At 44.5% G+C, this 24924-nt stretch overlaps 1 protein-coding gene across 1 annotated transcript; it reads left to right on the top strand.

Moving 5' to 3' along the window:
* Nucleotides 1-2644: 2644 nt before the first annotated feature.
* Nucleotides 2645-22088, top strand: LOC139452571 (uncharacterized). Its single transcript, XM_071234094.1, has 2 exons — nucleotides 2645-3076; nucleotides 21229-22088. The coding sequence occupies exons 1-2, from the start codon at nucleotides 3022-3024 to the stop codon at nucleotides 21690-21692; spliced, it is 519 nt and encodes a 172-aa protein (XP_071090195.1). The 5' UTR covers nucleotides 2645-3021; the 3' UTR covers nucleotides 21693-22088.
* Nucleotides 22089-24924: the final 2836 nt, after the last annotated feature.

A 24924-nucleotide genomic window follows, 5' to 3' on the forward strand; every position in this document is an offset into this window, starting at 1 on the left:
GCCTCTTACGACAAGCATTTTGTGGCAGTCATGGGTTGCTGAAGACCTAGCGTTATGAGCTGAGTGGGTCCGAATGTTGTCAACTACGTCTATTGGACAGAATATACGTGGAATTTTTCACAATTAATTTATTGAATTTTTAGAATTCACCAATCAGAAAGGTCATAGTCACTAGCCAGAAAGGTCATGATCATTGGCCAGAAAGGTCATGATCATTGGCCAGAAAGGTAGTGGTCATTGGCCAGAAAGGTCATGGTCATTGGCCAGAAAGGTAGTGGTCATTGGCCAGAAAGGTCTTTTTCATTAGCCAGGCAGGTCATGGTCATTGGCCAGAAAGGTCTTTTACTAGCCAGAAAGGTCATGGTCATTGGCCAGAAAGGTCTTTTTCATTAGCCAGACAGGTCATGATCACTGGCCATTAAGGTATTTTTCACTAGCCAGGAAGGTCATGGTCATTGGCCAGTAAGGTCTTTCACTAGCCAGAAAGGTCATGGTCATTGGCCAGAAAGGTCATGATGATTGGTCAGAAAGGTCATGACCATTGGCCAGAGTCAGACATGCTCTAAAAAGCATTGACAACGTTACCAATAACTGCGAAAATTGCCGCTCAACCTGAGCCCGAGAGAGAAGCTTAGTTTGTATTGTATTCAACAAAATGTACCGATAAGGACGGTAGTGTGGAGCAATGGGCAAACCAAAGGTAGATGGTGTGTATTCAGGCAGATGAAGGTGGGTATTCAGGTAGATCGAGGTGGGTAATCAGGTAGATGAAGGTGTGTATTCAGGTAGATGAAGGTGGGTATTCAGGTAGATGAAGGTGGGTGTTCAGGTAGATGAAGGTGGGTGTTCAGGTAGATGAAGGTGGGTATTCAGGTAGATGAAGGTGGGTATTTGGGTAGATGAAGGTGGGTATTCAGGTAGATGAAGGTGGGCATTCAGGTAGATCGAGGTGGGTAATCAGGTAGATGAAGGTGGGTATTCAGGTAGATGAAGGTGGGTATTCAGGTAGATGAAGGTGGGTATTCAGGTAGATCGAGGTGGGTATTCAGGTAGATGAAGGTGGGTATTCAGGTAGATGAAGGTGGGTGTTCAGGTAGATGAAGGTGGGTGTTCAGGTAGATGAAGGTGGGTATTCAGGCAGATGAAGGTGGGTATTCAGGTAGATCGAGGTGGGTATTCAGGTAGATGAAGGTGGGTATTCAGGTAGATGAAGGTGGGTATTCAGGTAGATGAAGGTGGGTGTTCAGGTAGATGAAGGTGGGTATTCAGGTAGATGAAGGTGGGTATTCAGGTAGATGAAGGTGTGTATTCAGGTAGATGTAGGTAGGTATTCAGGTAGATGAAGTAGGGCATTCAGGTAGATGAATGTGGGTATTCAGGAAGATGAAGGTGAGTGTTCAGGTAGATAAAGGTGGGTATTCAGGTAGATAAAAGTGGGTATTCAGGTAGATGAAGGTGGGCATTCAGGTAGATGAAGGTGGGTATTTAGGTAGATGAAGGTGGGTGTTCAGGTAGATGAAGGTAGGCATTCAGGTAGATGAAGTTGGGTGTTCAGGTAGATGAAGGTGGGTAATCAGGTAGATGAAGGTGGGTATTCAGGTGGGTATTCAGGTAGATGAATGTGGGTATTCAGGAAGATGAAGGTTGGTATTCAGGCAGATGAAGGTGTGTATTCAGGTGGATGAAGGTGGTTATTCAGGTAGATGAAGGTGGGTATTCAGGTAGATGAATGTGGGTATTCAGGTGGATGAAGGTGGTTATTCAGATAGATGAAGGTGGGTATTTAGGTAGATGAAGGTGGGTATTCAGGTAGATGAAGTTGGGTATTCAGGCAGATGAAGGTGGGCATTCAGGTAGATGAAGGTGGATGTTCAGGTAGATGAAGGTGGTTATTCAGGTAGATCGAGGTGGGTATTCAGGTAGATGAAGGTGGTTATTCAGGTGGATGAAGGTGGTTATTCAGGTGGATGAAGGTGGGTATTCAGGTAGATGAAGGTGGGTATTTGGGTAGATGAAGGTGGGTATTCAGGTAGATGAAGGTGGGTATTCAGGTAGATGAAGGTGGATATTCAGGTAGATCGACTTTAGCGGTATCGCCATCATGCCGGTCACAATAGTAAGGTTTACACGAGCAGGGGGGGATGCGAACCCACCACGTCAGGGCGACGAGTGAGGCGTTATGGCTATCAAGCTGGAATCTTCGGTAAACTAAGCAAAGAGTGCTGGCGGTGACGATGAAAGCTTCATGAGTAGGACCCCATGCTCCCTGTTCTCAGTCATTACCAGAACACCACCACCCGAACAAAACAACATCATATCAGCGAAAGCTTTTAACTGTTGCAGGAGGAATCGAATGACAATACAACCGGACGGCCATCACAATATACCGATCACACTTGTAAATATCCAAACAGCGATCTGATTAAAAGCTAATGTTGAGGGACTGAGATCACGCCGTTCTATTGTAGTATTTGTTTTCGTTAGTGGATCATATACGATAATTGCTGCTTTTAGATAAATTGACAATCCGCATGTGCCATCACGAACATTAAATCTCCTGGCGGACGGATTACCCTCGTGTCTGGTTGCCATGGCGATATATTAACTCCGGATGGGCGTGTGGGACTTCCAAGAAGCGCAGAACGCGACGCCTCGGAGGAATATAGCGGGAGATGTTTTAGATGTCGGCTGCTCGGAGTGTCGTCTGCTCACGTCACCTGCTGCACATGTCGTCTGCCGCGGAAAGATACCGACAGTCTGACAACTTGTGATTTATAAATCTTCTTGGACAAAAGCCATTTATATGATACTGTGAGAAGGGGTTGTGTTTTTCAGTTTTCATTTCACGTAAATTGTTGAATATTAAAGGACTGTCGCGGTTGTTAACGTTTCATGGAGGTTGCTGAGGTAAAAAGTGACGATCTCCGAGTTCGGTGGTAGGAAGATGAACTGGATATCACATTTGACTTCTGACAACGCCATTCCTTCTCGCCTTCGTTGACGACGACGCCTGCAGCGGGGATGGACGTGCACACCCGACGTCTCCTGCCGTTCCTGGTCTGGCTTCACGTGTCTGGTAGGTCTTCTCTTGCATCATTCAGTGGCACAATTTTGAAGTGATACTCCTTTAAAGACCATCGAAACACACGAACAGGATTACTTACAAATATAGTTTTCAGTTTCATAATCTTTGAAAGAAATTGTTCAATTTATTAAATCCAACTGCCCGGTTAACCATAGATTTATAACATGCATAGTGGTTAGTGTCGGTAGACCGGGTCGAATCCTGGCTCTGGTATAAAACTAGTCGAACCAACTCTATCTGCAGCGCTACCTGTGTCACATGGGACGAGTTAGATACGATGTAGGTCCGAACAACCCATGCTTGTCTTGAATGGATCGGGTGGTCAGGCTCGGTGACTTGGTTGATCGCGTGTCATCATACCCCGACGGCTTAGGGTGTTGCTCATAATATCGATCACTGGATTGTCTGGTCCACACTATTCTTTAAAGACCGCCATCCGCTTAAATATTGCTGAATGCGGCGGCGTTAAACAACAAATAAACAACAATACAACATGATGCAGGGATGGTGCGTTTGTCCAGTGGTTAAGGTGGCCGCTCAGCACGCTCAAAGCCAGGTTCTATTCCAAACATGAGTGCAATAAATTAATACCCGCTGCCTATTTTTACTGTTCCCCGTCCCCGCCCTGAAATGTTGCAAAGGTTACAAAACGTTCAGGTAGAACAGGACCAATGTAACGTTGATGCTAATGGAAGAAGAGCATCATGGGGCCGTAGTCCCACAACATCCGTCAACAGTGACAGTGAGTTACAATGAGTTAAAATACGTTACACTACTCTACCATGTAATGATAGATTTAATATCAGCAGCTCTGAACAAGTAATGTCAACTAAGCCTGCACATACTACGACCCGTTAGACCAGCCACGTGGTCCTGTAGGGTCTGTTTTAAAATCGTGGCACCTTATGCGAAATAATTATTTTTTTTAAAAACGAAAAAAACAAAAAACAACACTAATTACACTATTCGATATATTCGGCACTCAGCAAAAGAACAAAAAGTGCAGCCAGAACAAGGCTGATGACACGGCCAATGAATTTCACACATTGTACCCCTGTTGGGTCTCGAACCCGGACCTCCGGCTTCACGAACCAGCGCTTTACCCATAAGACTAAGATAACGCACATATTAACTTTCCTTCAAATTGAACCATGCCATTGCACAAGCTGTGATCGTTTGTTTGTTTGTTGTTTCACGCCGCACTCAGCCAATATTTCAGCTATATGACGGCAGTCTGCAAAAAAGAGTCTGGACCAAAGAATCCAGTGACTGACATCATGAGCATCGATCTATCAATTGGGATATGATGACATACGTCAACCAAGTCAGCGAGCCTGACCACCCGATCCCGTTAGTCGCCTCTTACGACAAACAAACAAGCAAACTTTTTTGGCAACATCACTGTACGTCATCCAATCAACCAAACATGTGTCGGGTAAGCCATAGTTCGACACAAGCGGATTGTCGGTATTAGACTGTAGAATAAATAAGCATTTTGTTTGGCCCATAGAGATAAATGGTCTTAAACCATGGCTCCTTTATCTTTGACCGTGGTCTAACCAACTGAATTGTTAGTTAAATACCACTTGGCAATGACGGAACTTCTTTTTTCCCTGTCATTAATTTTGATGACAGAACAACTTCATGAAAAACGTTTGTCGCTTGTAGGATTCGAACCTGCAAAGTCCGCACGGAAGACTATCGAATGTAGTCTTCTGTCACGGCGACAAGGGTGAAATTGTATGAAATGAACAACTAAATATTTACTTACATCTGGACTGAATGCTTATCGTTTATGAACTGTGAAATATGTTTTATGCAATTGTTATACAGTATGTTACTCTATGCATTCTGGTATTTGTACAGAACTTGTGATTTGTTAGCTTTTCGTTCCACGAAACGAACAGATTGAAAAGAAATTACTATTATCCTGATCAGGGCTGCGGTAGCTCATAATCGGCCCATCAACATGGGCAAGTACTATTTAGGTGATTGATAAATGTGCTCGAGTTGGTCCAAGATGAATGGTATACTTGCCCCGTGACATGCATTTCATAACCTGAGTCGGCAAAGTGCGAGGTGCACGTGCGAAAGGCTCGGGGAACTCATTTCACGTGCTTCACGCAGGGCCGACTCACACAGTGTTTTCACAGTTGAGCATTGAGTCCCTGAATATCTTTCAAAATACCTTTTACAAAACCAAAAACAGTTTGTCAGACCATTCGATAAGACACTGTCCTCGTGGACTAACCTATACCTAAGGTAAACCATAATTATACGTAGACAATGACAAGCCGATAGACTCTATCACCAATTGACACATTATTTACACGTTCAAAAACTTGAAATCACGATAAATCAAAATGACTGATTCTGAACGCGAGTTCGCATAGACCTAAACTCTCTGCTCGAACACGTGATGTACACGTTGGTTGGTTTGTTGTTTAACGCCGCAGGCAGGAATATTCCAGCCATATGGCGGCGGTCTGTAAATAATCGAGTCTGGACCAGACAATCCAGTGATTAATATCATGAGCATCGATCCACGCAATTGGGATCGAAGACATGCATCAACCAAGTCAGCGAGCCTGACCACCCGATCCCGTTAGTCGCCTTTTACGACAAGCATAGTCACCTTTTACGGCAAGTATGGGTTGCTGAAGACCTATTCTACCCTTGAATCTTCACGGGTCTGATGTACACGTAAAAACCTGTCATGATGACCCATCCTCGCTCCCCTGTGCACTGAGATAACGAGGACTGTACTGCGGAGACGTGTTGTCATGTTGATGTAGTTCCATGCCTCGTGTCCATCAACTAGATTCTCACCGTGGTTATCCGGATTAGAAAAGGTCTTCAGCAACTCATGCTTGTCGTAAACTTCCGTTGGTCAGGTTGGTGTATGTCACCGTACCCTGTTTTGTAGATCGATGCTCCTGGACAGACAGAATTATTTCGTATTTGCGGCCATGAAGCCAATAGTACAATGACATTTTGTTGTAAGAAAATTCGTCGTGAAGCACCACTTGTATACTGATTAGATTGTAGCTAAATGTGGTGTACACAGTTCTATTTATATTCAATGTATTATCCTTCTTTCAAATATCTTATAAACACAAACTGCAAGTCTGAGAAAAATATTGCTATTTTTGCTGTTCATTTACTGTACAAATTTTCTTTGTGATGGATACGTATAATAATAGTTAGGCAGGTATTCTTATATCTTCATATACTGGACATATCAATAAAACATGGTATTCATCTTCTTGGTAATATTTGCAGTAAGGACACATCGATGTTAAAACATCATTATCTTTGGAGTGTCTGGAATTGTATATTGAGGGTATGTATACCAGACCTGAACTTCGTTAAAGATCTGCGTAAAGATAAAGATCGAATTGTTGTTATATACATTTCTAGAGATATGTAACGTATCAAGATCTTTCTAGATAAATGTAACGTATTAGGACCTTTCTAGAGATATGAAACGTATCGCGACTTTTCTATGGAGATATGTAACGTATCGCGACCTTTCGTCAATGGAGATAAGTAACGTATCGCGACCTTTTTATGCAGATTTGTAACGTATCGCGACCTTTCATCTATGGAGATATGTAACGTATCGCGACCTTTCTGGAGATATGTAACATATCGCGACCTTTCATCTATGGAGATATGTAACGTATCGCGACCTTTCATCTATGGAGATATGTAACGTATCGCGACCTTTCCAGAGATATGTAACATATCGCGACCTTTCTAGAGATGTGTCACGTATCGCGACCTTTCTATGGAGATGTGTAACGTATCGCGACCTTTCTATGGAGATATGTAACGTCTCGCGATCTTTCTATGCAGATTTGTAACATATCGCCTTTCGTCTATGGAGATATGTAACGTATCGCGACCTTTCTATGGATACATGTACCGTATCGCGACCTTTCTAGAGATATGTCACGTATTGCGACCTTTCTATGGAAATATGTAACGTATCACGACCTTTCTAGAGATATGTCACGTATTGCGACCTTTCTATGGAAATATGTAACGTATCACGACCTTTCCAGAGATATGTCACGTATTGCGACCTTTCTAGAGATATGTCACGTATTGCGACCTTTCTAGAGATATGTCACGTATTGCGACCTTTCTAGAGACATGTCACGTATTGCGACCTTTCTATGGAGATGTGTAACGTATTGCGACCTTTCTAGAGACATGTCACGTATTGCGACCTTTCTAGAGACATGTCACGTATTGCGACCTTTCTATGGAGATATGTAACGTATTGCGACCTTTCTAGAGACATGTCACGTATTGCGACCTTTCTATGGAGATATGTAACGTATCACGACCTTTCTAGAGACATGTCACTTATTGCGACCTTTCTATGGAGATATGTAACGTATCACGACCTTTCTAGAGACATGTCACGTATTGCGACCTTTCTAGAGATATGTCACGTATTGCGACCTTTCTAGAGATATGTCACGTATTGCGACCTTTCTATGGAAATATGTAACGTATCGAGTCGTATCGTAAAGGAACGTATTGCATAATATTTAAATCATGTCCCGTCCTCGTGTTTTCTATTTCAGAAATATATACACATTTTATTCTAAAAGATGGAATACCACATTGCGTCTTTTTTGTTAAATTACTCGGTTGAGATCGCCTGAACGCGACAATGTCACTTACAGAATTCCATAAATGGCCTCTCCAGCTATCACCACTTGGCAATAAACTGTAGTCATTTAACCACAAGGCGCAACCGCTGATGTGACATTAACATCATCTTGTCCAACAGACGCAACCAACTGGCTTATATACATGTAAGTACAATGGGTGGTAGTTGATATACGCGTGCTCATAATGCTCCGGTAGGCGGGTGTAATTGTGAGTTATCCACGATGACATGACGAGGAAACAACCAATCAAGCACACGTCCTGAATCTCCGCCCGTGACACGCTATGTATTCTTGTAACTTATGTCGTTACCAGTCCAAATGATAGATCGTTGACATCGATTCTTCAAAATGACTGTTCTCAAGTGACGAAGATGCAAACAAGTTTCTTTGGCGCCAATGAACCGAGATTAACCTCCAGCTATTACGTTTCAAATCTGCCACTCTTCCGACTCATTACTTAAATGTCTTAGTGTTTGTGTGGAGCTCTTTGTTTGTTCGCAGTAATATTAGAATTAATTCGACTTGTTTGGCTCATATTGAAAGTATCGCTCTCCCTACGCCGATAACATAGTACAGCTTCCCCCACCGTATTATTCCATTCATCTAGCACCTTGCGCGGAGATCCAATGTTAAGAAATATCTGATCAATATCAGGTTTTTACGTTCTCCGAGATAATCAGGCCATTATATTTTTTATGATACAGAAATCAATTTGATAAAAACATAACACGACACGTATTTGGCATGCCATAAACATGAGTTATCAGTTTATCATGTGATCGAGATAAATCGATTCCGACTCCCGTCTTGTGAAAGTTATACGTTTTTTATTATTCTTTGATTGGAAAAAAAACTCTATAACGTTATAGTCTAAACAGAGTAACGCACAGGTGTTAAATTCGTTGAAACAATTTAATGAATAAGACATGTTTTGAATTTTGGTCAGTCACGGAAAATTAACTAGTTTTATCAAATGAGATGAATTCTTTGCTTTTTTCACTTTTGTGTTCTGTGACGATTGTTCAAGGACGCCATACTGATATTAACATTTTTCAGTTATTTTATTGCCAACCTCGGCAGCAAGTTGTCATCATTCGTCAATACTCGCAACTTTCCGTAGCCCATTACTAATGTTTTCGGCTTATCCCGGAATGACACGAATTGGTCACGAATGCCACATAGGATATTGTACATGATCTTTACCTTGTCTACAAAGCGCCCGGCTTATCCAGCCGCAGCCAGTTATACTCCAGCCACATCATTGGGTATGTACATAGTAGAATCAGGGCCACACAAACAAGATCCGCGAGGACATTCAGCCAACTAGGTCACATTTGTAACCATCCGATCCTCATTCTTCGGTGTTTCGTGACAATAGCCGTAACACAGCAATAATAGCGGTAAGGCAGCAGTGACAGCCGTAACACAGCAATAATAGCCGTAAGGCAGCAGTGACAGCCGTAACACAGCAATAATAGCCGTAAGGCAGCAGTGGCAGCCGTAACACAGCAATAATAGCCGTAAGGCAGCAGTGACAGCCGTAACGCAGCAATAATAGCCGTAAGGCAGCAGTGACAGCCGTAACGCAGCAATAATAGCCGTAAGGTAGCAGTGACAGCCGTAACACAGCAATAATAGCCGTAAGGCAGCAGTGACAGCCGTAACGCAGCAATAATAGCCGTAAGGCAGCAGTGACAGCCGTAACACAGCAATAATAGCCGTAAGGTAGCAGTGACAGCCGTAACACAGCAATAATAGCCGTAAGGTAGCAGTGACAGCCGTAACGCAGCAATAATAGCCGTAAGGCAGCAGTGACAGCCGTAACGCAGCAATAATAGCCGTAAGGTAGCAGTGACAGCCGTAACACAGCAATAATAGCCGTAAGGTAGCAGTGACAGCCGTAACACAGCAATAATAGCCGTAAGGCAGCAGTGACAGCCGTAACGCAGCAATAATAGCCGTAAGGCAGCAGTGACAGCCGTAACACAGCAATAATAGCCGTAAGGCAGCAGTGGCAGCAGTGGCAGCCGTAACGCAGCAATAATAGCCGTAAGGCAGCAGTGACAGCCGTAACGCAGCAATAATAGCCGTAAGGCAGCAGTGACAGCCGTAACGCAGCAATAATAGCCGTAAGGTAGCAGTGGCAGCCGTAACACAGCAATAATAGCCGTAAGGCAGCAGTGGCAGCCGTAACACAGCAATAATAGCCGTAAGGCAGCAGTGACAACCGTAACGCAGCAATAATAGCCGTAAGGTAGCAGTGACAGCCGTAACACAGCAATAATAGCCGTAAGGCAGCAGTGGCAGCCGTAACGCAGCAATAATAGCGGTAAGGTAGCAGTGGCAGCCGTAACACAGCAATAATAGCCGTAAGGCAGCAGTGACAGCCGTAACACAGCAATAATAGCCGTAAGGTAGCAGTGGCAGCCGTAACACAGCAATAATAGCCGTAAGGCAGCAGTGGCAGCCGTAACACAGCAATAATAGCCGTAAGGTAGCCGTGACAACCGTAACTCAGCAATAATAGCCGTAACGTAGCAGTGATAGTGGCAAGGTAGCAGTGATAGTGGCAAGGTAGCAGTGATAGCGATAAGGTAGCAGTGATAGTGGCAAGGCAGCAGTGATAGCGGTAAAGCAGCAGTGATAGCGACAACGCAGCAATAATAGCGGTAAGGTAGCAGTGATAGTGGCAAGGCAGCAGTGATAGCGGTAAGGTAGCAGTGATAGCGGTAAGGCAGCAGTGATAGCGGTAAGGCAGCAGTGATAGCGGTAAGGCAGCAGTGATAGCGGTAAGGCAGCAGTGATAGCGGTAAGGCAGCAGTGATAGCGGTAAGGCAGCGGTGATAGCGGTAAGGCAGCAGTGATACCGGTAGAGCAGCAGTGATAGCGGTAAGGTAGCAGTGATAGCGGTAAGGCAGCAGTGATAGCGGTAAGGTAGCAGTGATAGCGGTAAGGTAGCAGTGATAGCGGTAGAGCAGCAGTGATAGCGGTAAGGCAGCAGTGATAGCGGTAAGGTAGCAGTGATAGCGGTAAGGCAGCAGTGATAGCGGTAAGGTAGCAGTGATAGCGGTAAGGCAGCAGTGATACCGGTAGAGCAGCAGTGATAGCGGTAAGGCAGCAGTGATAGCGGTAAGGTAGCAGTGATAGCGGTAAGGCAGCAGTGATAGCGGTAAGGTAGCAGTGATAGCGGTAAGGCAGCAGTGATAGCGGTAAGGCAGCAGTGATAGCGGTAAGGTAGCAGTGATAGCGGCAACGCAGCAATGATAGCGGTAAGGTAACAGTGACAGCGGTGAGATAGCAGTGATAGCGGCAACGCAGCAATAATAGCGGTAAGGTAGCAGTGATAGTGGCAAGGCAGCAATGATAGCGGTAAGGCAGCAGTGATAGCGGTAGAGCAGCAGTGATAGCGGTAAGGCAGCAGTGATAGTGGTAAGGCAGCAGTGATAGCGGCAAGGCAGCAGTGATAGCGGTAAGGTAGCAGTGATAGCGGTAAGGTAGCAGCGATAGTGGTAAGGCAGCAGTGATAGTGGTTAGGTAGCAGTGATAGCGGTAATGTAGCAGTGATAGTGGCAAGGTAGCAGTGATAGTGGCAAGGCAGCAGTGATACCGGTAGAGCAGCAGTGATAGCGGTAAGGCAGCAGTGATAGCAGTATAGCAGCAGTGATAGTGGTAAGGCAGCAGTGATACCGGTAGAGCAGCAGTGATAGCGGTAAGGTAGCAGTGATAGCGGCAAGGTAGCAGTGATAGCGGTAAGGTAGCAGTGATAGCGGTAAGGCAGCAGTGATAGCGGTAAGGCAGCAGTGATAGCGGTAAGGCAGCAGTGATAGCAGTATAGCAGCAGTGATAGTGGTAAGGCAGCAGTGATACCGGTAGAGCAGCAGTGATAGCGGTAAGGTAGCAGTGATAGCGGTAAGGCAGCAGTGATAGTGGTAAGGTAGCAGTAATAGCGGTAAGGCAGCAGTGATAGTGGCAAGGCAGCAGTGATAGCGGTAAGGCAGCAGTGATACCGGTAGAGCAGCAGTGATAGCGGTAAGGTAGCAGTGATAGCGGTAAGGCAGCAGTGATAGCGGTAAGGCAGCAGTGATAGCGGTAAGGCAGCAGTGATAGCGGTAAGGTAGCAGTGATAGCGGTAAGGCAGCAGTGATACCGGTAGAGCAGCAGTGATAGCGGTAAGGCAGCAGTGATAGCGGTAAGGCAGCAGTGATAGCGGTAAGGCAGCAGTGATAGCGGTAAGGCAGCAGTGATAGCGGTAGAGCAGCAGTGATAGCGGTAAGGCAGCAGTGATAGCGGTAAGGCAGCGGTGATAGCGGTAAGGTAGCAGTGATAGCGGTAAGGCAGCAGTGATACCGGTAGAGCAGCAGTGATAGCGGTAAGGCAGCAGTGATAGCGGTAAGGTAGCAGTGATAGCGGTAAGGCAGCAGTGATAGCGGTAAGGTAGCAGTGATAGCGGTAAGGCAGCAGTGATAGCGGTAAGGCAGCAGTGATAGCGGTAAGGTAGCAGTGATAGCGGCAACGCAGCAATGATAGCGGTAAGGTAACAGTGACAGCGGTGAGATAGCAGTGATAGCGGCAACGCAGCAGTGATAGCGGTAAGGTAGCAATGATAGCGGTAAGGCAGCAGTGATAGCGGTAGAGCAGCAGTGATAGCGGTAAGGCAGCAGTGATAGTGGTAAGGCAGCAGTGATAGCGGCAAGGCAGCAGTGATAGCGGTAAGGTAGCAGTGATAGCGGTAAGGTAGCAGCGATAGTGGTAAGGCAGCAGTGATAGTGGTTAGGTAGCAGTGATAGCGGTAATGTAGCAGTGATAGTGGCAAGGTAGCAGTGATAGTGGCAAGGCAGCAGTGATACCGGTAGAGCAGCAGTGATAGCGGTAAGGCAGCAGTGATAGCAGTATAGCAGCAGTGATAGTGGTAAGGCAGCAGTGATACCGGTAGAGCAGCAGTGATAGCGGTAAGGTAGCAGTGATAGCGGCAAGGTAGCAGTGATAGCGGTAAGGTAGCAGTGATAGCGGTAAGGCAGCAGTGATAGCGGTAAGGCAGCAGTGATAGCGGTAAGGCAGCAGTGATAGCAGTATAGCAGCAGTGATAGTGGTAAGGCAGCAGTGATACCGGTAGAGCAGCAGTGATAGCGGTAAGGTAGCAGTGATAGCGGTAAGGCAGCAGTGATAGTGGTAAGGTAGCAGTAATAGCGGTAAGGCAGCAGTGATAGTGGCAAGGCAGCAGTGATAGCGGTAAGGCAGCAGTGATACCGGTAGAGCAGCAGTGATAGCGGTAAGGTAGCAGTGATAGCGGTAAGGCAGCAGTGATAGCGGTAAGGCAGCAGTGATAGCGGTAAGGCAGCAGTGATAGCGGTAAGGTAGCAGTGATAGCGGTAAGGCAGCAGTGATACCGGTAGAGCAGCAGTGATAGCGGTAAGGCAGCAGTGATAGCGGTAAGGCAGCAGTGATAGCGGTAAGGCAGCAGTGATAGCGGTAAGGCAGCAGTGATAGCGGCAGAGCAGCAGTGATAGCGGTAAGGCAGCAGTGATAGCGGTAAGGCAGCGGTGATAGCGGTAAGGTAGCAGTGATAGCGGTAAGGCAGCAGTGATAGCGGTAAGGCAGCAGTGATAGTGGTAAGGTAGCAGTGATAGCGGTAAGGCAGCAGTGATACCGGTAGAGCAGCAGTGATAGCGGTAAGGCAGCAGTGATAGTGGTAAGGCAGCAGTGATAGCGGTAAGGCAGCAGTGATACCGGTAGAGCAGCAGTGATAGCGGTAAGGCAGCAGTGATAGCGGTAAGGTAGCAGTGATAGCGGTAAGGTAGCAGTGATAGCGGTAAGGCAGCAGTGATAGCGATTAAACAGCAGTGATAGCGGCAAGGCAGCAGTGATAGCTGTAAGGCAGCAGTGATAGCGGCAAGGCAGCAGTGATAGCGGTAAGGTAGCAGTAATAGCGGTAAGGCAGCAGTGATAGCGGTAAGGCAGCAGTGATAGCGGTAAGGCAGCAGTGATAGCGGTAAGGCAGCAGTGATAGCGATTAAACAGCAGTGATAGCGGTAAGGTAGCAGTGATAGCGGTAAGGCAGCAGTGATAGCGGTAAGACAGCAGTGATAGCGGCAAGGCAGCAGTAATAGTAGTAAGGCAGCAGTCATAGAGGTAAGGTAGCAGTGATAGCGGTAAGGTAGCAGTGATAGCGGTAAGGCAGCAGGATAGCCGTAAGGTAGCAGTGATAGCGGTAAGGCAGCAGTGATAGCGGTAAGGCAGCAGTGATAGCGGTAAGGCAGCAGTGATAGCGGTAAGGTAGCAGTGATAGCGGTAAGGTAGCAGCGATAGTGGTAAGGCCCTTCAGGGGCAGAGAGCATATAAATGTACATGTGGAAAGGAAGTGGAAACTAAAGGGGAAACCGAAGGTGGAAACTAACCAGGGAGGCCTTCTGTTTGCCCAGTATCAATCAATGATAATCCAGTTATCAATAACCATCAGCGCCAATTTCTGTAAAGTATTGGCTTCTATTGTCTTTTGCTAATCACCCATCAGCGGCAATTATCAGTTGGCCTCCCTTGTTAGTTTTCACCTTTTGTTGTCTTATTTCTTGTGTTGTTCTTTCATGTACGTATATATGCTGTCTGCCTCATAGCATTCATTCACCTGATGAAGGAGCAAGCATATACTCCGAAACGTTATGTTTCGTCATAATAAAGAGGTCGTCATCCATAAATTCTCTTCCTTATGATTATCACTTCTAAATGCCGTTCAAAGACTTTAATAAAATATTGCTTCGCAAATGTGATAGAAAGTTGTAGTTGCCAGCGTTGATTTGTTTTGAAATAATAATTGCTTCCAAGCATCGTCTGTTGTGTCGGGTCGCTGAGAAAGTTTGTAGGACATGAAAGTAAAAAGTGCTTCTCATCTTCAACATCGTGAACATTATAACGTTGCCATGACCTTTATTCAAATCATTCCGTATATATTTGTCAAAGTCATCGTTATACGTGTTTATATGACATGTTTGGATTAACTCAATGTTCTTACTTTTTGATAATGAAGACTCTCAACAACATGAAAACTGGCCATTTCTTACAAACCCAGCTGGGTGTTGCGTTAAAAACCAACCAACAAACTGTTACATGGCAGTGTATTTTATTGATGGACAATGATTGTAACTGCTTACATTGTTTCTTATTGAGATTCGGTAGACGCTCATTGCATTGTGATTGGACAGTTACTTAGTCGTCAGGAATGTGGTGGTGTTTAGTGTAGACAGTCGTCAGGAGGTTACTATGTTTAGATGCTAGTGGGGCGTGTAAACTTCCGTGGTCGTGGATATATGCAGAAAACTCTGTAATGTTCTAGTACCGCTAGACTGGTGAGGGCACTTCCCGTAGCTAGGTGTATATAATAGGACAAGAGCGTGTTTACGTTTCTCTTCCACATTTCATCACTTCGGAACCAGCATTCATGTGAGGATCACTCATCATCCCTGATTCCCTGCCTAGCCAATCACGGAAGCTTGAAAACTGTCGCCACTGGGTGAATATATATTCTTATCATTGCCTTTTGCTATCCCCACTGTATTTTGGTATTTGATACTGACTACTGTCGTCATATTATATATTGTCATTGAATACTGTACTACCTCTCTATTGTGTACTGCCTTTGAAAATTCTGTGCAGTAATTTGTATTAATTTGTAAAATTGGTGACTTTTGTAATACAGTTGTTAATTGCATACCGTTTTGTTGTTTGTTAGTTTCACACTAGGTTCTTTTACGTACAGATTTCTGGGTTAAAATATTGTTTCAATTTGGGAATCGACACGTCACACATACAAACCGTCCTTTAACAGAATTAAGCATTCATTACTTGATATTTATTTCCACCCTTGAGGGTTCGTTTGTCAGTACCTGAGCTTGCCGCGCAGGGATCCTGTTAAGACTAACACGTTGACCAATATTATCTATTAGTGATAAAACAGTCAGCCATTCCGGCGCCAGATCGAGGGAGAGATAGCAGCACGGCAGATCAATACACGATCTGTCGATAAGACTGTCTTCACATCGGAAATGATTGCACTACAAAGCGAGGCGTTGTTATTTTCCAGCTAAGCTGCACCAAACAAATTTCTCATTTCCGGGGCCTCCATAAATAGTAGTCCATTAATACTTCAGGAAATGACAATACTTTGTGAATGTGTTTACGACTCCTTAAACTGATCACGTGACTCTGGAGTGAGAGAGTCTTTATATCACCACTAAACAGTAGACAGACGGTCTCCATTCTCATACATTTTATTGCAATAAAACAAACGTAGCCCTGAACAACATACTTTAGTGAGTGAGTATGGTTTTACGCCGCTTTTAGCAATAATCCAGCAATATCACGGCGGGGGGGGGACACCAATAATGGGCTTCACACATTGTACCCGTGTCGGGAATCGAACCCGGGTCTTCGGCGTGACGAGCGAACGCTTTAACCACTAGGCTACCCGACCACCCCTCAAGTCTTGGAATTTGCGAAACTGGAGTCGAGTGCGATGAATCACGATTTTTTCTTCACCGGCGAGGTTAACGCCGTTGAAATGAGCGTTTTGCCCCACATTCGATAAATTCGGTGGTGGTAGTGTCAGGGTTTTGGGGGCCATATCCTAAACCACGAGATCTGGCTTGGTTGTGGCTTGCAAATCGCTACATGAATCAAATTCTTCAACCTCACCTTCTTCCAATCATTGACCGCCAGAGAGACTGTTTCAACAGGACAATGCTCCACCGAACACAGCTCGTGTCACAGTAGACTACCTCTTATGCCAACATCAACGTCTTGCCCTGGCCGTCGAGATCTCAAGATCTCAACCCAAACGAACACCTCTGGGGTGAACTTGATCGACATGTGCGTCAACGTCAAAACACGCCGCAGACACTCCCACAACTGGCTAAAGCGTTACAAGCAGAATGGCGCAGAATTCCGCAGGACAGAATTCGTACACTTATCCAGTCAGTGCCGAGGAGATGCAGAGCCGCGATTGCTACTGAGTTAAGCGCAACCTTGTGGCCTTATGTGACATGACAATGTACAGTTTTCAATGCCTTTGTACAACGACAACACGTGACTATCGAGCTCCAAAATTTCATATTTGTATCTATGATATTAAATTAAATATATCGATTTTACTAGGTACAATACATTTACTAAAAATCTACCTATGCGTTTCTTTTTTTGAAGAGAGTATATAAACATCCAAAGAGCACGCTCTTTTAATCTCAGCCATACAGTCGGCCACTCGCTACGTGGTACCCCAAGCTGTGCAATCAACATGGTTCGTTTCCTTGATCTATCAACTGATTTTACTTCCTGTCTGACCTTTTTGAAAAAAAAAAAATCGAAATGAGTGTGCTCATCAAAGTTAAACGCCGGACTTCAATACGAATTGTTATTGTTAGTTAAGTCAGGCACACTTCCACGTTTTCGAATAATTTGTGTCGAGCATTTTGGCGTGAGTGATCTGATCGTGCAGCCGTTCATTCATACGCAACCCGTGAAGTTCCGGTGTAGAATAGGTCTTCAACAACCAATGCTTGCCGTAAAAGGCGACTGTGCTTGTCGTAAGAGGAGAGTAACGGGATCGGGTGGCCAGGCTCGCTGGCTTGGTTGATGCATGTAATCGTATCCCAATTGCGTGGATCGATGCTCATGATGTTAATTACTGGATTGTCTGGTCTTGACTCGATTATTTACAGACCGCCGTTATATAGCTGGAACACTCAGGAATTCGATGATAGCGTGTATAACATAATATATTCCTATAGAAAACAAATGACACCCCTCTATATACATACATAGAAGCAAGGAGTGACACCCACCATCTTGGTTCTTATTCAAGATTTCGCATTCGGTTCGCATCACAGCTCGATATCGCAACACCAGGTCAACACACACTAACATCATTGTACAGATAGTGAGTGAGTGAGTGAGTATGGTTTCACGCCGCTTTTAGCAATAATCCAGCAATATCACGGCGGGGGACACCAGAAATAGGCTTCACACATTGTACCCATGTCGGGAATCGAACCCGGGTCTTCGGCGTGACGAGCAAACGCTTTAAACACTAGGCTAAGCGACCGCCCCTCGTACAGATAGGAAACAGACAAAAGGCGTACTTGGCCATATGAGGGACGTATTTGAACACCTGAACAATTGCACCTCATCAGTATCAGTTATTGATTAATAAATAACGCTGTTTTTTTCTATCGCAGACTTATATTTGCATTATTTAGCGACCACTGAATATGGACTCCCTGTCTGAAGCGGGTATTCACGGTTTCCTGTCGACACAACTGGTCCCTAATCTTTTAATTTTCCAATCACGTAATTGAGAGCCGCCATTAAAATAATTGCTCTGATACAAACGATTTCCGGTTGCGTTCTGCCCGTTTGTCCCCGAATGAAGTAATCACATGAAGTAATGATTGTTTGATTTACTGTTCGCTCATTAATGTGTAGTCACGGAGATTTAGTACAATGAACACTGTTTGCTGGTCACACACTGATACATGTATACCATATCGTGAGTGAAAGACATGCGTTAACGCCGTTTTGAACAGTGCCAGCACGGCATGGCGCCTCAGAAGTAAAGCACAATATGCTCCGTTCATTGTCTGGCCTCGTGGAAGACATCCACCAGGATGACTCATCGGATCCCAGATGACGGAGGCCGTAAGCTTTTTATCTGGTGGGAAAGTCTTTGGCTCTTTGGGGGTAGTAATTAATTTCAAATGCTTCAACTGTTTTGATTGTTATTTGGGCCCAGCTTTCATCCACAGTCACAAACCTTTCTGGATCAGCTTCAAACAGAGTTAGATTACCTGGGGCGTTTATCAGCTCTCTGAAGACAGTTTCATTGCCAACGTTCCTGTGACAATGGAATATACTCTCTCCTGAGAAATGCCTGCTGAACTAGCAATATGAGCTCAATCATTCGTCGGTCATCACCATGTCGTGGATTCGATGGGTCATTTCTGGAAATGCTGACGCGACTGGTTTCCCAGGTTGGGGGGTCATCTTCAAGGCTCTCCCTTCCACGCTTTACTCTGCTGCTCCTCTTTACGGTGACACAGAAAGGGGTATCCAACCCTCCTGTTGTACTTATATCTTCATGAATGGCTTTGGTGTTGAGCTCTTATTTTGCAAGTACCTTATCACCGCACGTTTCTCAAGTTTGTCCATTTTCCAAAGGTCACAGAACCCAGCTTATTTTATTGACCTGTCAAAATGAAACAATTGGCGGAACTGACACAAGTGTTTGTGGATATAACTCTGTGACATCACGTAATGTCCACAACATTACGCAATTCTTTCTACGTTATCAACCGACCTCCAAACTTTATTTTTTTAGATTTATACCCATCTAGATTATTTTATATACCAGACCGTCTGAGTGGTCTAGTAGTAGAGCGTCTGCCGGACAGCGGAATGTCCGGAGGTCATCCCAGGTCGCGTCATACCAAAAGACGTTAAACGATGGTACTTGTTGTTACCCCGCCTGGCGCTCGGCATTAACCGAGTGGTCGGTTCGGAGTCAGTTTACTTTGTCTGAGTGGGATATTCATGTTACAGTGCAGCATGGTTTCTAAGTGGGCTAGCTCCGTAAAATCGGAATCAGCCCGGACTTGTACATTCACGTCGCTTTGTAAGTGCAATAATCATGACCCGACGTTAAGCTCAATTTCACCCAACCTCTGTTATATAACAACAACAATGTCAGACAAGGACAGGCCAATGTACCTTAAAGCATGAAGTTATTGATTATGGATTTAACGTAAAGTAGACAGGGGCATTAGATTCGTGCAAGTGTTCAACGATAATGCTCGTTAGCTATTGACAAACTGGATTTTGTTGTCGCGGAAATCAGAGCAGAAACATTATGTAAGAGGTTTTCACTATTGTGTGTTTGAAAAACAGATAAACGGCACTGCCGTGGCTTCAAAGGCAAACGCAAATGTGAAATGATTGCAACTATTTGTCTTTTGCATCTACATATAGAAATACATATTGATTTCCTCGTAATGCTCTATGATGGTGGAAGTCAGCACGTGCTATCTGGGCTCCAATTTGCTTTCGTGACTGTATTTTGTGATGTGCTTGCTAAAGCGAGATAAATATGACTCTAAATACAAAAGGAATCAGACTGAACTGTTGGTTCCGGAAAGACACGATGTGCTCTGAATGTTGAGCTTGCAGATGTTTGGTCCATGGTGCTGTGGAGGTCATAGCAGTCTTGTCTCATAGTTTATTTTTGTTTATTAAAGTCATTTACATTCAAGAAAGAATGGTCGAAGATAGATATGTCAGTTATTCTGGGTAAATGTAAGCCGAGGTCATCTGGCAGACATCTTTACATCTGTATCCTACACCCCAGCTTATTTTAAGAACACAAACGCCAGACAATAGCGTCATTCAGTCCATGAGAACAGTTTTACATCGCTGGGAGCAACACTCCAGCAATATCACGGCCGGGGACACCAGAAAGGGCTTCACACATTGTACATTGTACACAGGTAGGGAATCGAACCCGGGTCTTCTGCGTGACGAGCGAACGCTTTAACCACTAGGCTACCCCACCGCCCTAAAACACCGCTGATGAACTAACCTGTTTTATTTGGCCAAGGTGTTGTTGACCTAGCATTCCAGTTAACGCAATTAGTAGCCATTTTGTTTTAAACCACCTTTATCATCGCGTCTTGGAAATAATTCATTCTGGTGTGAAAGCGGTGGTCCGGCTACAGGAACAGGCCCGTAGACGCCATACAGCTCCAACATGTACTTGCACAGTCAACCGGTTGCGCCGGTGAAAACATTATACACACTGAAGTTGTCCGATGCCCCGAAATAAACAATATAATTTTTCCCGGAAGTCAGCATTATCAGCTGAAACATCTACTTTATCATCAGCGTACCTGTTTTTTGTCACTGAGCAGACGCTGTGATAGGTGATTGGGCGGTCGGGTAGTCTAGTGGTTAAGCGATCGATCGTCACTCCGAAGACCTGGGTTTGATTCCCGACATGGGTACAATGTGTGAAGCCCATATCTGGTGTCCCCCACCGTGATATTGCTGGAATATTGCTGAAAGCGGCGTAAATCTATACTCACTCAGTCACTCAATGATAGGGGAATACTGTTCATGCATGTCCTTCCCATTCCTTTTTATGTGACCCGTGAAGATCCGGATTAAATGGCGACCATGCTTGTCGCAAGAGGCGACTAACGGGATCGGGTGGCCAGGCTCGCTGACTTGGTTGATGCATGTCATCGTATCCCAATTGCGTCGATCGATCTTCATGATGTCAATCACTGGATTGTCTGGCCCAAACTCGATTATTTACAAACCACCGTCATATAGCTGGAATATTGCTGAGTGCGGCGTTAAAAAATAAACAAATAAACAAACAAACAAAACATCTTATTTATCTACATCTATTTATTTCAGGAGTATCCGGATCCTCCTTCATAACGACAGTCGATTATGGGCTGACGGCATTGGCCACAAACATCACCAACACTGCCGACTGTATGTGTGAATGCAACGCGTTTGTCGCCATGTTTAACATGACCCATGAACAGCTTGAGATCGAGATTAAACGAATATACAGCAGACTCTTACTCAATAAAGAAAACATTTCCGCTACAGTCCGGAAGCGCATCAGTGTCCCGGATTCTCGTCCGTCCGCGCAGTCGATTGGCTATGTGGGGATCCTTGTTCTCGTGGCGTCACTCGGCAGTATCGTCGTCCTTGACTTTACGACGTTGATGCGAGATGTCAAGGTCGCAGTCGTCAATCTGAGAAAGTTCATGACACGGGACGATGTGAGTGACACGACCTATCACAGCGTTGCCTCGGGATCAGGAGCAAATAGGCCTGAGGAGAAACATGTTCGTTTGTCCAAGTACTGATTTCAGCGACACTGTATTTATTTGTTTTGTTGTGTGTTTCAAAACGAAATTTGTTTTGTTCCGTGTTTTTTAAAAACGTGGAATATTTTTTATGCTGTTAATAACGGTTTATTGTTTCTCAGAGAGCAGCCATTGGCACGCCATCGTTCATCAACATGGGACCTGCAAACCATGTGCGAAACAGCTTTGTTGAATAATAGTTTAAAAACTATGATGTGATATTGTCAGCTGTTTCGAGTGAGTGAGTGAGTACACCACTTTCAGTAATATTTAAGCAACATCACGGCGATAGACACCGGAAATGGGCTTCACACATTGTTCCTACGTTGGGAATCGAACAAGGGCTTCAGGCGTAACGAGCGGACTTTTACCCGCTTGACTACCCCACCTCTCGAACTGTTTTGTGTTATTTTGATGCCGATTCAGCAGGGTGGTGGAGGCAGGTGGGTGCTATTGAGAGGGGATCACAGTCGGGGTGCAATGGGACGCGGGTTGACTGGGAGGTGACCCGGCAGTAATTACGATCTCAGTTGGAATGGACATGAAGTGGATAATTTCATAACCGTTTTATTTATTTTTTATTTGTGTGAACTTATTGTCTCTATGATGTGACCAACGGTCATACATTTAGCAGTTTCTGAAATGACTATGAATTAATGTAATCCGATGTGTATATGTTTGTTTGTTGTTTAACGCCGCACTCAGCAATATACAAGCTAGATGACATCTGTCTGTAAATAATAGAAGCTGGACCAGATAATCCAGTGATGGGCATCATGAGCATCAATCTATGCAATTGGGATACGATGACATGCACAACCAAGTCAGCGAGCCTGACTACCCGATCCCGTTAGTCGCCTCTTACGACAAGCACAGTCGCTTTTTATGGCAATCATGGGTTGCTGAAGAAGTAATCTACCCGGATCTTGACTGGTAGATGTGTATATATACATACTTTGTGTTTTGTGTTTCTGGAGTAACTCCGATCTGTGTGTGTACATGTATTGTGTTTTTGTCTTCTAATTTATTTCTAGAAAGGCTGAGTTCGAATCCTTTGTTCGCCTAAATTATTTTTCAAGGTTTGTCAGATCGTGGGTTTCACCAAAGCGGTAAACATCTGGGACCTGCATCACATCTTTCCTCCAACATCTAGCTGTGATATGGCTGGAATACTGGTTAACTGGGCGTTAAACCCAACTCACTCTAGCAAGTCAATTCTCATCCAGGCATTGGCACTGACTCATTTGCTCATTGACAAAAGCTTGAATAAACATGTCACTCAACGCTTGAAAATCTTCTTGGTTCGGGTTGTATATCTTTCCCCGAAAAAGTCCGAACTAGGCTGGACTTTCTGGGCTCGCTCGTAGCGCCGCCAGTGGTTACTACGAGTAATGTCCCTTCAATGTTGATTCCACCTTTCGTATCACTTGCATATGCTTAAACAAAATGGCGGCGCCAGTCATGACGATCTGATCGATAATCAAGATCTACATTGTAAGAAAACGGATCTTTCTTAAGGTAGAGCATCAAATCACATGAGCACCTTGATTAAAAACATGAAAAGATTTGGAAAATTTCTCTTGACGGCATGCTGACGGTACACGAATCCTGCAATCGACCAAAATCTGCACGGCAGTTTACGAACCGGATGTAATTTCCTTTCGCGATTTTAATTGGACTCCATAATTGGATGTAATTCCACATATTCCAGCTTTTCCGCGCATGGGTGTCATATCATGTCATCAAAGCCAGCGTACATCCGGGCGTCCGGATTCAAAAGAATTCAAACGCCATTCAGGTAAAATAACCTAAAAAAACTTAAGTAGAGTAATTCAGGGATCGTGTTTTCAGGACGGAATAGGTTTGAACAGGGACACAATTTCCGTAACACAACAACACCCATGGCGCACTGTGAGGAAAAAGCACAAGATCTGCCGCCTCACCAGACTGCACTTACCTAAGCACACAACGTAATTACGGCACTTTACGGCAGAACCTGTCGCAATCATCGTACCGATTGAAGTTGTTATCGAAAGGGAAATTATCAGCATTAATCAATAATTTCATCAACACGTGTTGGGTTTGATAGCACTGACCTCGAGTTGGGCACATCACAACATTTCGTTGACATGAAAACACCATCATTGCGTCCATGGCAACGACGCTACAATCCCAAACTTTGTTGTTTCTTTAACCAGGCTTTCTTTTATCCCGTGTAACAAAATAAAGTGAACAATCTGATTTAAGAACTTCAATAAGAATCATTAATGACCTGTCAGACAGACGTGGCTGGAACAGTCCTTGTGAAAGACGAAACCCAGGGCTGTTTACACCCAAAAGACGCCTGTAGTATCCACATGAACCGCCTCGCTAAATAGTTATATTGATTGGATTAAGTGCATTATAGCAAATGTGTTTTTTCTCTCTTGAAATATAACATTTAATTTCGTTGTTGCTAAAACAAAAACCTTTCAGGCGTTTTAAGTCAAACGATGTTTGCAGTTGTGTACTGAAATATGCATGTTGCCATGGGGATAGTGCCTTCACTCAAGTCTGAGCTGGATGCACTTGTACTCTTACTTGCCTTGAGAAATACAACATATTTTAAGGAATTAATCTAAAGGGAAATACATTTTGAAAACTGCTATTAAAGAGTTGGCTTCAATATATTTTTTTGCGTTTTTGGAAAAGAAATCCTAAAAACGGGTGTGCAGACTTCGGCGTAGGTAATCTTCCCGAGGCAAGGAAATTAACATACCTATAAAAGTCCAGTCCCTTGCTAAACTAGGCTGGAATTTCGGAGTTACATTTTGGCTTGACGAACGAATCTGTGCATTGTCCAATCAAACTCGAGTAACGAACATGGATAAGGCTCGTCAACAACAGGGATTTCAACGTGCAGATTTCGGTCGACTGCAGGATTTGCAAACATGAGTTCCAACAACTGGTCGTCGACAGGTATTTTCCAAATGTTTTTATTTTATATCAAGATGTACTTTAATGCACTTCGCGACATAAGACCCGTTTTATTACAATATAGACCTTGACTATCGATCAGATCGTCTTGATTGTGCGCCGCCACTTCGTCATGTGAAAGGTGGAATCTGATTGGTCAAAAGGAGGCACATAGAAGGGACATAACTCGTGATAGCAACTGATGGCGCTACCACCGAGACACGAAATTCCAGCCTAGTTCTGCAAGGGTTGTAACCGGATTCTTATGGTCAGTTAA

Source organism: Haliotis cracherodii, unplaced genomic scaffold (genome assembly GCF_022045235.1).
Source record: "Haliotis cracherodii isolate W230 unplaced genomic scaffold, xgHalCrac1.p SCAF_9, whole genome shotgun sequence".
Lineage (NCBI taxonomy): Eukaryota > Metazoa > Mollusca > Gastropoda > Lepetellida > Haliotidae > Haliotis > Haliotis cracherodii.